The sequence below is a fragment of the Varanus komodoensis genome, unplaced genomic scaffold (assembly GCF_004798865.1).
Source record: "Varanus komodoensis strain SLA01 unplaced genomic scaffold, ASM479886v1 scaffold3, whole genome shotgun sequence".
In the NCBI taxonomy this organism is placed as follows: domain Eukaryota; kingdom Metazoa; phylum Chordata; class Lepidosauria; order Squamata; family Varanidae; genus Varanus; species Varanus komodoensis.
Genome location: NW_025335761.1, coordinates 52,771,863 through 52,786,938, shown reverse-complemented (window position 1 = coordinate 52,786,938; position 15,076 = coordinate 52,771,863). Strand labels below are relative to the sequence as shown.

Here is a 15,076-nt window from a genome sequence, read left to right as displayed (position 1 = left end):
TTGTCTAAAAACTTGTAGAAACCACTTGCCTTAAATCCAGACACATAACCATTTCTTCTGGCTAAATACTTTGTCAGACCCACACAATTAAATTGCCCTGCAGAGTAACTGAAGCTCAATCCAGACAAGACGGAGGTCCTGCTGGTAGGTGGTTTGAACTCCTGGGTAGGTGACTTGCATCTTGTCCTGAATGGGGTTGCACTCCCTGTAAAGGACAGGGTCTGCAACTTGGGAGTGCTCCTCGACCCGGAGCTGACTTTGGAAGCTCAAGTGTTGGCGGTGGCGAGGAGCGCTTTCCATCAGCTTCGGCTGATCCATCAGCTGCGTCCCTACCTGGAGGACAACTGCCTAGCGCAGGGGTGGGCAATTAATTTTCCTATGGGGCCACATGAGAAACTTTGACAGTTGTTAAGGGTCGGACCAATACACTTACAGTTCTGCTCAATATATATCTCTATAAAAACAGCAAATGAAACATTACAATGATACAATGAAAATGTGGAGCACAGAACAACACTATTTAATGAATATTCACAAAAACATTAACATTACATGAAAAGCAATAAATTCAATTCAATTTAGCAGATCCTTCAAAATAAAAGCAGTGCAGTTGTAGTGCTTGCATCTATATTACAATGATATATATTTGCATTGACTTTTAATTTGCCAGTGACCTCATGCAGGCCAGTCAGGGTCAGCCATCGGGCCGGATGTGGCCCGCAGGCTGTACAATGCCCAGGTCTGGCCTAGCAACAATGACACATGCATTGGTTACTTCCCAGTTGGATTTCTGTAACGCGCTCTACGTGGGGCTGCCCTTGAAGACAGTCTGGATACTTCAGATGGCGCAAAGTAGAGCAGCCAGGTTGCTGACGAGGACTGGGTGTTATTCTCATATAACCCCAGTCCTCTACCAGCTTCACTGGCTTTCCATCGAAGTCCGAAGTCCGGGCTCAATTCAAGGTGTTGGTAATTACTTATAAAGCCCTTAATGGCTTGGGACCCGGATACCTGAAGGAATGCCTGTGGCCATATTTGCCCTCCCGCCCCTTGAGATCGGCAGCAGCGGCTCTCCTCCAGGAGCCTTCCATAAGAGATATCAGGAAGCAAGTACCCGGAGGGGGGCTTTCTCTGCGGTGGTGCCCCATCTGTGGAATGCGCTCCCCAGAGAGGTCCGCCTGGCGTCATTATTTGTTTTTCGGCGCCAGGCCAAGACCTTTTTATTCAAACAGTATTTTAATAATCTTTAATATTTATAGTTTTAATTATGCAGCCAGTGTGTTTCCAAGTTTTAATTGTAATTGTAATTCTATCTGTTTTATTTATTTGTTGTTGTGAGCCGCCCCGAGGCTGTGTAGCAATGGGGATGGCATATAAAAACTTTAAATAAATAAACAATAGCCCCATGCTAGTAAACAGTAGTAAATGATTTATTGCTGGAAAGTTGAAGTTGTTTGAAACCTTTAAAATTATAAGAATTTCGGCTTGCTGAAAATTTCTTTTAAAAGGTTGCCAAAAGGTCAAACACAGATTTTACATTAAACCAAAGAAACTTACAATGCAATCTTGAGCTCCAGCAACACCAACTGAAGCACTTTAAGATTTACCTAAATCCCCCAGCAAAAAATTATCTTATTTTAATTTTAATTTTTACATTTATATGCTGCCCACTAGTCCCTAAGGATTCTCCAGGTGGCTTACAATAGAATCAATATTATAAATACTAAAAAGCACAACAATGAAACCAATTATATATAAAACCCATAAAAACAAACCATTTAACTCTTAAGATATATGCCACATCAACATAGGTTCTCATACCAACAGTTCTCCAGGGATACACTTGAAAAGTGGCAGTGGAGGAATGAATTAATTTCTATGCTCCCTCGGAATGCACTGCTTACATGAAAAAAGCAGGCATAATTAAGGACACCACAGTTTACTCAATGGAGAATCAAAACACACTGATACTCCCACCTCCTCCCATCTGCCTACATTACTATGATGGAGTTATTGATTGATTGATTGATTGATTGCTTTTATAGATGATCCTTCACTAAAAGTCCCAGAACAGTAATACAATGAAATAGAAGTACAGCATCAGGCGACAAATTACATCAGATAAAACCCCATCTTAAAAAACATTAACACCTTAAAAATTGGGAAAATAAAAAGTTTTGGCCTGTGCAGACTCAACTAACTGCAGTTTATCAGAATATACCAACACCACTACATACATATACTTATGCTAGTGAGCCCTTTGCATGTAACTATATATGTGACTATACCATGCTGATTTTCATGGATACACAAAGGAACTTTGACATTAGTAACTATGACAGAAAGGCACATTGAACAAAAAGGGAGCATGTTGCACAGTCTAGCATCTCAACAAATACAGAAATACTTAATGGTTGGTCTTCTCAGAATACCTACTCTGCTTTAGAACGCCAAACATTATTTCTACACTGCTAGCCCAAAGGCCAACACATTATCACTCCTCAAAGTATAACTGCTGCACATTAACACACACACTCCCACCACAGCACTCTTGTCAATTGTGTTGTAGCTAAGTTGTGCAGCTAACAGATTCTTGGTTGTTGCCCAGACAGAGCTGTAGGGAGGAGAAGGGAACTGCAGCTGCATGTGTAGGTAATCCCTCTATTCATGAGAGCCTTGAACCCTGCTCCAACCATGGCTACTGCCTACCAAGGAACTGCATTCCCCTTTGCCTTACAGGATCAAACATTGGTCACAGCCATTTTGCATACTGATCTTCATGTATCTTCATTTTGTATATTCTGCATTTTTCCTATGCCATAGCTGGAGTCTCACTTCAGTCCACTATAGGAGGGGGTAATTATTATCTCAGTCACTACTTTCCCACATCCCAACAGGTAAAGGTAAACATTAGAAGAACTGTGCTGGATAAGACCAAAGGTCTATCTAATCCAGACTTTTGTTCCCCAAATGCTACACCAAATAACAAAGGGAAGCCCACAAGAAGAATCTGACTGCAACAGGACTCTCCTGCTCATGCTTCCCAGCAGCTAGAAATGAGAAGCAGAACAGCTCTGATACTGGAGGTAGCAGATAACCGCCAAGACTAGGAAACATTGTTCATCTCATCCATGAATTTATCTAACCATCTTTTAAAGCTGACCAAGTTTAGTGGACCTTTACTATACCTGGCAGAAACAAAATCCAAAGTTTAACTATGCACACTGTAAAGTGATACTTCTCTTTATCTGCCCTGAATTTCCCACCATTCAGCTTCATTGGCTGATCCCCATATTCTAGTATTATGAAGGAGAAAACCCTATTTTTATCCAGTCTCTACACAACATGCAGCATTTCACACACCTCTCTCATGTTCTCCCTTTCTCACCATCTAAGTTGGAATGGCCCAAATATTGCAACCTTCCAACCTCTGAGTTTCTCCCACACCTTTAGCAAATCTTTTCTGTACCCTTTCCAGCTCTGATGTACCCATTTCAAGATATAACCAAAACTGTATACAGTATTTACTCCATACATAACTGCACCATCCATTTTATAAGCACAATAATAATGGCACTTTTATACTTCTTTCTCAATGTGGAATTTGCCTTTTCACAGCCACCACACCCTGGATCAGCATTTTCACTAAACTATCTACCAGGATTCCAAGATTCCTTTCATGGTCAGTCACTGGCAGTTCAGGCTCCATTGGAAGCTGGGAGTTTGTGTTTCAAGGTGCATCACTTTACACCTACTTATGCTAAACCATGTTTACCATTTCAATACCTCTTCCCTTCCTACTCTTCCTTAAGGAAGAGCACCCAAGCAGCAGCATTCAGATCATTCACTCATGAAAATTTAGAAAATGATTAAAAGTCCTAAGATTACTACTCATTATAATTCCTATACTTCTTAACTCTTCATGGACAACATTCAAAGCAGAGCAGAGGCAACAATATTCCCCACTCCAATGCGATGCAGTCCCAGTCCACAAGGCAGATCAGTGGTCTTCTGTGAGTCTGCACATCTTTTTGTCCCAGTCTGACTCCTGTATCTTACCAAGCTGCTTGACAGCTATGTAACAGATAAAGCCACATCCGACCTAGTGATGGCACAAAAGAGTGAACACAAGCTGCTGCTTTGTTTTTCATACAAAATTTAAAGTTATGAAGAGGCACAGAAACCCTGTTGAAGCAATATGACTGACAACCGCATAGCTCTGTCCTGTCTTCTCCCATATGAATCTGCAGTCAGATGCTGCTGTCTTGCTGTGCATACTATTGCCTTCTGAGGTACAGCTGGTGGTGAGAAAGTTTCTTCCATTGTGGTGCCGTATTTACAGAATTCAACTGCTCAGGTTTGCTCACCCTTTATTTACTCTACATCTGTGGGATAGACCATGGAGAGGCTGTATGATTTGGCAATGCTTTTAGATAACTCAGGTAGTGATAAGAATTAGGATTGCCTTTTTTGGGACACCAACTCCAGCATTTCCTGGAAAGTTCTTGTTTGGCCACAGTATTCATAGTTTACTGACACAGTACTCTGGACTGCATTTTAGGTGGGACTGCCTTGAAGCATACTTAGAAACTTTAAATGGTACAAAACTGCAGTCACCAGATTGCTGGCAAGTGCTATTTGATAAATGCATATTACTCCTGCAATCTGCACTATTCACTATTGACTTCCAGGTTCACATTAAGATGCTGGCCCTTACCTTTAGAACCCTAAAGAGTTTGGTCCATCACAAGTTCCTTCTTTATTTTCTCTCTATGTACTCTGTCCAAGACTGAAGAATGTGTCCTAGGTGCCCCAGCAGTAACCATTTTCACTCAACACTGTAAGCTTGGAAGCAACACTATGTCACAACATAGTACTGTTCCTAGGGATACAACTGGAAAATACAGAGACCAGCTGGGGCCACCATGTTTTTTTTTTTTCCAAACATGCCCCTGGGAACAAAGCTGAGTATTTAACACTACATTTGATAGAGAAGGAAACACATGCAGAGAAATGAGCACTGCTGATGTTGAATCATTAGTAAATATTAGTGTCACACATAATGACAATCCATGGTTTAAACAAGTCAGTTTTCAAAACCTAACAAACTGTTCTGTTTCTGGGTTGCTTATCCTTAAGTCATGGTTTGTTAGCATGCCTGTGCTGACCCAACAACCCAGAATTCAACAACTCATGGGTAAATAACTGTGGTTCAGCACACCATAATAAAATGTAAAGGAACCTGTATTTCATGGTTTGGTGGGAAGTTATTCAGCCATAATGAAGCATGGTGTGTTCTGACTCAGAAGGGATATACGACAGTATAAAAAGGAACAGGTCAAAATTTAATGAAATCGGCTCCCCAGAGATGTGTACCAGGTGCCTACCTTGTACATATTTTGGCTCCAGGCATTTTTTTAATTTTCAGAGTATTTTAATTGTTGATAGTTTTAGTTCTAATTTTAAGTTAGTATTTTAATTTATGAATTTAACAGTGTAACTGATATCTTAAAATATAAAATGTGTCCAATCTGGGCACTGTATGAGGTTAACATTGTTAGTGTCCCTGATGGAACTGAGGGTTTTATTTATTGGATTTGTTTATAATGCCTAAAGTTTTTTTAATGTTTTTGTTTGTTTTAAATTGCTGTAAACTGTCCAGAAAGCCATGTGGCTTTTGTGACAGTCTATGAAAGCTTGAATGAATGAACAAATATTAGTTAATTTAAGCCACAGTCTTTTCCTTTCTGTGGTACTCAATACTGAGTCAAAGAAAACTTAGAAATGTAAGCAGTGTTTTGGACTACCATGAGGATAAAAAGGAAGAGTAACGATGTCTCATATCAGTAGTTTATAAAGAAGGCAAAAAGATATGTGGTTCCCAGATTTCTGGGAATATATTAAATTATAGGCGGTATGAAAGCATTAAGAATCAACAGGTAGTTGGTTGAATTTTTAATCATGCCACACCATATTTAGCTTTCTTACGAAAGAACATCTACAACAAATGAGATATATAAAATATCCCAATGTTACATAATGAACCATTTAATCGAATATGAAATAGGCAGAATAAAAGGACTGGGGAAAGAAGAGGAGGGTCAATAAGCATCAGAAATTAGTGAAAAGAGAAGCAAACTGGGCGTGGTATATTTAGTATCAAGCTAAAGAAGCTTAACAGAGAGCAAGGCTATTAAAGTGGAGTTGTTCAAGTCTTTTCAGTGGTGGCATTGCAGTACCCTCCTTTCCAGGGAGGCATACCATGATGTACCTCTGTATCAATTCCAAGGTCAACATGTTTTTATCTGCACAAGATTTTCAGTTTTCCTGCAATGTTTAGCTACCATCATTCCAATGGCACTGGATACTGTAACATTTGTTTCATTTTGGTCTGCTTTTAAATTTCACAGCCTTCAACTCTGGTGGGAAAACAGTCTTGTACAAACGGATGAAACAACATGGTACAAAGCTAAGAGCAGCCAGGACAAGGGAACACAGGATGAGATTGTAGATGGCATCAGGGAAGTTGTAGTTTCAATTCTTCTGATCTCTCAGTGTTACATGTAGCTCAAATTCCAAACTGCAACATAAGAGGGAGCACAGGAAAGGACCTGATCTGGAATTGGTTGTACACAGAGCTTAAAATGTCTTAGGAACACAGAAATATTTCTTCACTTCATCTTTCCTCCTCTACCTGTTGCAGGTCTCACCTCTGTCAGGGACTACACCTGGGAGAAGCTCTTAGCATGCAAAGCTTAGAAGCAGCTGCTGGCACCACCATCAGTAGTTAAAAAACCTGCTGCGCCAATCTCTGGGGCCTGTCCCAAAGAGATTGAAGATAAGTACACATCCCTCCTTCTACCCACTATAATCTCTTATGATTTCTCTGAGCCACTTCCCCATAGCAACTACACACACACACACACACACACACACAGAGCAATACCTGAACACAGAGGAATGGATACATATATTCAAGTGCACTCAGCAAAACAAATGTACAGCAGTATTCAAAGCCAAGCACAAATGTTAAAGGGCTGGTTTGGTTTCATGCTTAATGTCATTCAGAGCCATAAAAAAGAAACGAGGGGGTGTTGTATGATGCATGAACAAGAAGATAATAAGGCATAAAAGAAATGGAGGATAGAAAGGATCTTCTGTGTTAGTAAAGAGGTAATATTTCAGCAATTTCATGAAATTTCTGAACTTTCATCAGTCTGGCTCCAACAACATCTTGGTCAAGCCACGCTTTGGCAATTATAAGCCTCCTGCATATCTCCTTTGTTTCCTACCATAATATTTAATGTTATTCATTGTTATGGTTAACACTGAATCTGACAAAATATGGTAACTCCTAACTAGGAATTGCTCTGCAAATGAAAAATTGTTCAAACAAGGCCATTACCACAGTATTATATTAGTTATTTAAAGCAGCACACATCTAGTACACTTCAAAAGTGATAGTAAAAATAAGCAGGGTGATCATCTCCTTGCAAAATATCTGTACCACAAAATTATGATAGTTGAGCTATCACAGCTTATTCTTGTTATTATGATATCAAACAATGATAGTTATTCTAAATTATCATTTATGACTCTGGCTGTGGTGAAACTCTAGGTGGCTTTTGACTGGTTGACCAAGGCCTTTGGGTCATCCCTAAAAGCCGTGAATACTTTTACAGTTGTGCTCCTATTTGCAAGCTTCCAAAAAGCAGTACTGAATACATGTGCCTTACCACATTAACAATTTTGCTGTGAATGACATAACGTCCCCAGAGTTAACATCTAGTACTATCTATCAATAGGAAGTCATTCAAAACTTTTGGAGTGAGGTGTGATCAGTAGGACCCAGCCCTATTTCTCTGAGAGATCTGAATAAGAAGGAACTTCATATATTCTGAACCAATGCCTAGATGCAGTGATGGGCTAGATAAGGGTCAGCAAGATAATCTAATAAGATGGAGACTGTAGGTGGGTGGTTTGTTGTTACAGGGGTTGGGGAGCTTGCCTGTTCTGAGTGGGGTTGCATTTCCTCAGATTCTTTCCAGAGGTAACTGGATTCATCACTGTCATTACAAACCAAAGTAACTCGCATGGGTAAGGAACATCTAGTATATCAATTATGCCCTTTCCAAACAGGCATACCCTGGTCAATGTAGTCTGTGCACTGGTAAATTCAGATTTAGATTATTATGATGCACTTTATGTTAGACTACCCTTGTGCCTGGGCTGGAACCTGAAATTAGTGCAGAATGTAGCAGTCAGGATGATAGGTGCAACACTTGGCAGTGGACACCTGCACTAGCTACCTGTTAACTTGGTGGCATAACCACAGTTAACTGGCTACCTTCCCCAATACAGAACTGAGTTATCACTAAGATACTCACAAGAGGCCTGGTTGGCTGTACCATAACTTACAACTTGCCATAAAGTAGTCACTGAGAAGTAGAACTTCTCCAGAGTGGCATGCACCCACCGACTCACCTTAGGAAAATGTCCTCCCTGCTGGTAGCCAGAAGGCACCAACTGAGGTGTGTTTTCAGCTGTCTTTTTTTCCTAGCTCTTCCTTGACAAACTACACTGCCCAATTTGTTAATGTGGTTTCAACATTTTAGTTTTAAATGTTTAAACTTTGAGCATTTATACCTATTATGAGATTGTATGTTTATTCTGTGAACTATTCAATAATATTGTGAGCAATATATAATTGATCAAATAAAAGAGTCAGTGTTAGTGCAGAGAGAGAATCACTGTTACATTCTACAAGAATGTGCCTGAATGCTACAGTTTTTCAGATTTAAAACTGTAAATTTAAGTGCTGTGAGAAATCTGTACTGTTACAATCGCTTCAGTTTTAACAGTTCATTTAAAAACCAAAGTTTCAAGCACATAACCAGCCCTACCAGTGTCAAAAAATGCCCCAGCTGGAATTTAAAACTGTTTGTTCATTCCCACTTTTTGGTGATCCTACAGCCTAGAATATTTACACAAGTTGTACATTTAATTTGCGTTACATTCTTGTATATTTATATAAGCCCTAACAAGAGAAAGCATCATAGCCTGTTCATAATCCTAATTTCAGTTCTGTAATAGCTGGATCTCTCTGGGAAGCTCGCAACAAATAAAATCGTAAAGTGCAAAACAATGAAATGCAATGTAAATTTAATTCACCAGACTTAAAACAGAAACTAAACAACTAAAATCCTGGGAAGAATAAAAGTCTTCACCTAGCATCAAAAAGAGCACAATGTAGGCCTTAGGCAAGCCTCTCCAGGAAGCTCCTTCCACAACAAGCATGTCACAGCAGAAAAGGCCCTCTTCTTAATTTACTTGTACCTTATTTCCTTTGGTGGTAACTCCTAGAGAAGAATTGCTGAAGATGATCTTAGGGTATAGGCAGGTATATATGGTAGGATACAATTCTTCAGTTAACCTGGTCCCAAGCCATTTAGGGCTCTCAATGTTAATATGAGTGCTTTCATTTGGATCCAGAAATGGCAGTCTGTGCAGAAGGGAAAGTACTGGCATAAAATGACTCTGTTGGCCATTCCCTGTTAACAATCTCATTCTCCTATTTGGACCAGCTGAAGTCTCTGGATTGCTTTCAAAGGCACCCTCGTGTCTAAAACATTGTAGTAATCCAAATGAGATGTTATTGGCATATGGATAACTCCAGCTAGGCTATTATCTCTGTTCAGACAATGACACAGTTGGATAATCAGCATAATCTGATAAAAGACAGTTGTTATGTTGCCATCAGGTTGACTCCAACTTATGCTGATCCTATGAATGAAAGTCCTCCAAAATGTCCCTTTCACATAAATCTACCTGTGTCTTATGACAATACTCGATCCAGGCATACCTTCAAGCTACAAACCATCCTTTGGGGGAGTGGAACCCCTTCCAGAATAGATCAAACTGTTAGCCAGGCAGATGAACCACCTAACAACATTACCTCTCTCTTGCCTGGAGTAAGTCTCAGTTTATTGGTCTTCTTATGCAATTTTTAGAACAGAAAAGGGTTCATTAACAGCCAAGATCAAGGAAATAGTATCTCTAATTGTATGTCAGCAATTGCAGGCTAAAAAAGGTTAACTACCCTCTTCCAAGCAGGAGGAATTTGCCTATGGGTCTTCAGTTTATAAAGCAATTTATTTTCAGGATTTAAAGCAAAAAAGTGTACTGGTTTATTTAGTTTAAGCAACATGCTCTTCAGATCTCAGTCTTTCCAATTGATTCCTCTTGGTTGGTTGAAAGACTACAGTGCTATTAAATTGAATGTGCATGTAAGTGGAAGAGTGACAAAGATGTTCACACATTCCCATGTTACTTAAAAAGAGAAAAATTCTTTAAAAACAGGGAAGGGAGGAAAATTAAAAGGACAAGTCTGGAAGATCAAACCTCTCCAGAGCACCAGGTAGTTACTCAAACTACAATACCAGAGGCAGAAAATTTACACTACATGTCAGGAAAGGCACTCCAACAACACCATGTATCAAGTACTCAATGAAGAAAGAAAAGCTTCATTCAGAAAGCAGAAGTCTTGTCCAAATGAGAACAAAAGTGAATACAAACTTATACAAATGTAAAGAGACAATAAGGAATGCACTTAGAGGACTGAGGTGCATATTACCAAATTGCTCCAAACTTGTTGGATCCCTAGGCTTAGCTGGCATTACCCTGGCATTATCTTGCTTCAATCATCGTTTTGTTTAAGAAGACATAGCCTGAGAGTGTCCACAAATATTGTTAGGGTTCTTGTAATCACCAAAAGGCAAAGGACCCACAGAATATCCTTCTTCCTCCTTAGTTAAACAAGGATATAAACGCCTCCCTGAGTGCTACACTGTCATTCAATGAACTAATTCACAAAGCTACCTTTGAATGGCCTATAAAGCTCCTGGTGAAAAAATAAGCCCAATGCTGAAGTGTCTCCAACTCTCAGTCAGATCAGCCACATCAAGCACTACCTGAGTATGGTTAATGATGCTTTTGATGCTTAATCAAATCAAGATTCAAGGAACTTCCCTGTGTCTTCTTTTTAGTACACTTTATTTTAATTTTTCCTGGGTCCAGCCACTAAGTCATTGAGCTCTTTGTTTTGACCCCTCTACATTCCTTGAAGTTCAGACAGTGTTCATTCTTTCAGTTTCAGTACCTCTTATGTTGGCATATCTCAGCTTAAGAACATAAGAAAAGAATATAAGAATTTGGAGAATAAACCGAGAATGCTATGACTAACTTTCAATAGCATTCTTTTCAACTCTTTCCTAGAATGATTCTCCAACCTACTCTGGTGCCTGTGCCTTGTTTACAGGGGCAGAACCCCCACTCTCTTGCTCCATCTAGATAGATAAGTCTGCTATGTGTACCCAGAAATTTTCCCCACTATTAAAAAATCTAGATGGCTTCAGCAAATCTAAGTCCTGTCTGGCTAATTCCTTAGAATTCTCTGAGAGTGTCAACAAACATGTGGATAACTGTGATCCAGTAGACACTGTTTATGAGGAATTTTGAAAATCTTTTGATAAAAATGTATTGCCAGATACTGCTGAGCAAAAGTAACAGCATCTAAGTGTGAGAAGATTTGTACATTGGATTTGTACATTGTTAAGGTAAAGGAAATGAGTAAGGTCTAAATGGATTGTTTCACAGTAGAAGTATGTAAATTGGGGGGGGGGCTTCAAGATTCTGTACTGGAACTGTTGCTTTCTAATATATGCATAACTTATCTGACATTGTAAGAAGCCCAGGGTTACTGATTACACCAAATTATTTAGGGGTTAAAAAAAGGATTGCAAAGTATTCCAAAAAGCACTCTCCAGGCTGAGGTAGCAGATATTAAAATGGCAAATGCATCTCAATATAACTGATGATGAGATTTGAACTGGTAGTGAAATACCAAAAAGAGATCTTGCTGTTGTGGTAGAAAGCTCAGTGAAAGTGTAGACCCAGCATGCAGCTACTATGCAAGAGAAATTCCATGTTAGGTATTAATAGGACAGGGACTGAAAATAAAACTGCCTATGTCATAATGCTCTTTTCCAAATCTATTGTCTGACCATACTGGGAATTCTATGTATGGTTCTGGTCAATGGACCTCAAAAATGATATTACAACACTGGAAAACATGCAGAAAGGAGTAACTAAAATTATTAAGCAGCTAGAGCTAATCTGCTATGAAGAAAGGGTACAATGTTTTAGGCTTTTATCTTAGGGGAAAAGGCAAGTAAAGGAAAACATGATAGAGTTGTGTAAAATTAATAGAAATTGACTGGAGAAGGTAGACAGAGGACCATTTTTCTCTCCCCCTCATATTGTTAGAACCTGACAACATCCTAGGAAGCTGAATGGTGAGAGATTCAGATCAGATAAAAAGAGATACTTCTTTGCATAACACACAATTAAATGATGTAATTTGCTACCACAAGATGTAGTGATAACCCCCAACTTAGACATCTTTGAAAAGGGATCAGACAAATTCATGGATGAGGCTATCAAAAGCTGCTTGCCATGATGGTTACATATTACTAGAGTCTTGAAGGCAGTATGCTACAAGCCAATTCCCAGAAAACACAAGTATAAAGGTGTTGCTGCACTCATGTCCCGCTTGCAGGCTTACTACTAGGACATAATCTGGCTGACCACAAGCAAACAGAATGCTAGACTAGATAAACCTTTGGCTTAAGCCAACATGACTCTTATTCCATATATATATATATATGGGGTGTCAAATGCATACTAAGCCATTGAGAGGCTAATGTTTGCATTAATTCCAATCTTTCTGTTCCAACCAGAAGTTTCACCAGTGAATGTCACAATTTTGTATTAAACGCAAGCTTCATTATTGGCCTAGCAAACAAGTAATAGGAAATATCAAGCATATTACTTAGAATATTGCAAAATTCTGCTCTGAATACAGCAAGAACTTTAGTATCTTATGACACTGAAAGGAAGTAGGGAAAAAAGACCCTTCTCTATATGGCTGACCTAGGCTGCTCAGATTTTTTTCCCAGTGTTAATTCCTTAAAGGTGGTGTTAATAGAAATAGGAACCACACAAATACAATGGAATGAGCACTGAAAAACATAAAATCTACAAGCTCTGGTATAATAAGCACTTATACCAAGAAATTCTAACTTGCAGTTAATGTGCTGCAGGAAGATTCCTCAATGGGCTGATTCTGGTGAATAACATCACCACTTACCTCAGTTACACTGAACATCAGTGTAATTACCTGACCCCAGAGAAAGCCAATGGTTTCAGGTGGTGGAGCTTGAACAGGAGGCTTGTGAGGTACTGAGGAATTAAATCACCTCTGAATTTTACCTCCCCTTGGGCAGCAGCAGTGTTCAAAGATGAGGCAAGGGATGTCAGTAGAGAAAACTGAGCACAAGACAGTAGTACTGCAATGTGGAAGGCAATGAAAAATCAAACTATATTTTCAAATATGTTTCATATTTGGCTAGACACACATCTAGAGAGAATCTAGTCATAATGTTCAACCTCTAGTAGGAAAGAAGCAAAAAGAATGTTCTTTGTTCTTTGTTTGCTAAAAGAAAACAGTATATACATATATATGTATTGAATGTCTGTCTATTCCAGAATGACCATTGAAAAGTCCCTCTTCAGTCAATACTTAGCTAACCTCTGGGAGTGGAACAGCCAGAAGAGGGCCTCAGAAGCAACTCAATGATCTGCCAAGGTCATAAGGGAGAAAGGAAAGCTTCAACTATGTCATACTCTGAAACAATCAAAATATCCAAATTATATTCAAAGGTAACCTCATATACAGCACATCAATAATTCATTAATATTAGTTGACCAATGGGCTGAAGCTCATGCTCCTATTCACTACACAATATATTTTGCAGATTTTTTGTAATAAAGTAAAGAATCAGTCCTGTGTCTATGTATTGACAAGACAGACCCAATTAACAGTGGAACTTTTTTCTGAGAAAACATGGAAAGGAACATGTTGCAAGACCTTCTGTACTACCTATACCAGAGAGTGGGCAACTGGGTACCCTGCAGATGTTTTAGACTAAAAGTTCCAGAATCCCTGACCACTAGCCATGCTTGCTGAGGTTACCGAGTTATAGTTCAAAACATCTGGAGAACACTAGTTTTTCTGATCCTGGCATCTTGCTTTCTAAGACCATCGGGCCAGATGTTACACATCTCAATCAGTTCTTGGCATTAAGACAGCTTTCCTAGAAAACATACATGGACAGTACAGTAATCCAGACAGAACTAATTACCTTGACTCCAATATTATTTATTCATTTCATTTCTAAACCACCCATAGCAGAAACTCTCTGGGTGGTTTACAACAAAGTAGGAGAGAAAGCCATAAAGTATTCTAGAAGCCAGAGAGCATCTTTGTTTCTGTCAGTAACTTGAACTGCATGCAGGGATTCTGTGGATCTCATCAAGACCAGCTTCAAGTTGGGAGACCACTTAAAGGGGCAAGCATCCAACCAAAAGGCAACTACTTCATAGGAAGTTTGCCTATTGTATTCAATAAACCAAGTCAATTAAAAATATTTGTTACATCAGAGTGCAAATCAGAAACTTTGTATTATTAAAGTCATAAATGATATTAACCTTATCACACTATTGACTCTGCACTTCAAAGAACAGTATTCAACTAGCATGAACATCACTCTGGAAAAGTTTGTAAATACCAACTTTTTTATAAAGCAAACTTTTTTTTCTAGAAGGCAATCATAAATTCAGAGGAAGACAGGAGGTTAGACTGTGACAGACATTCCAGGAATGGAAAACAGGTGCTTTCATTTCTCATCACCTCTCTATGACATATAATCAAATCCAGAGTCCCCACAATAAAGTGCAAGTTTGGCTTCATAAACATTCACTTTCACTTAAGAAGTTAGCACTTTTAACTTCAGTGGTAGAGGCAAACATCAGTATGGTACTTCTAAAAATATTTGTCTCTATGTATCATTAAAGTCACTATGATGTAATAGATTAAACTATCAAATACTTTGTAAGAGCAATATTCATACTTATTTCCCTGTTTAACCAATGTAAATTCAACCATCACGATTTATCA

At 38.9% G+C, this 15,076-nt stretch overlaps 1 protein-coding gene across 14 annotated transcripts in view; it reads right to left on the bottom strand.

The window, feature by feature from the left end:
• LOC123026647 (WD repeat-containing protein 20) overlaps positions 1–15,076 on the bottom strand; it is a 100,344-nt gene that overhangs the window by 80,530 nt on the left and 4,738 nt on the right. The window contains exon 2 of one of the 14 annotated variants that reach the window (XM_044436519.1): positions 1,284–6,580. The exons of the other annotated variants lie outside the window; for them this stretch is intronic. Coding sequence (XP_044292454.1) covers positions 6,569–6,580 — 12 coding nt within the window. The 3' untranslated portion in view covers positions 1,284–6,568. Of the gene's footprint in view, positions 1–1,283; positions 6,581–15,076 lie in introns of those variants that run through there. 14 annotated transcript variants of the gene reach the window in all.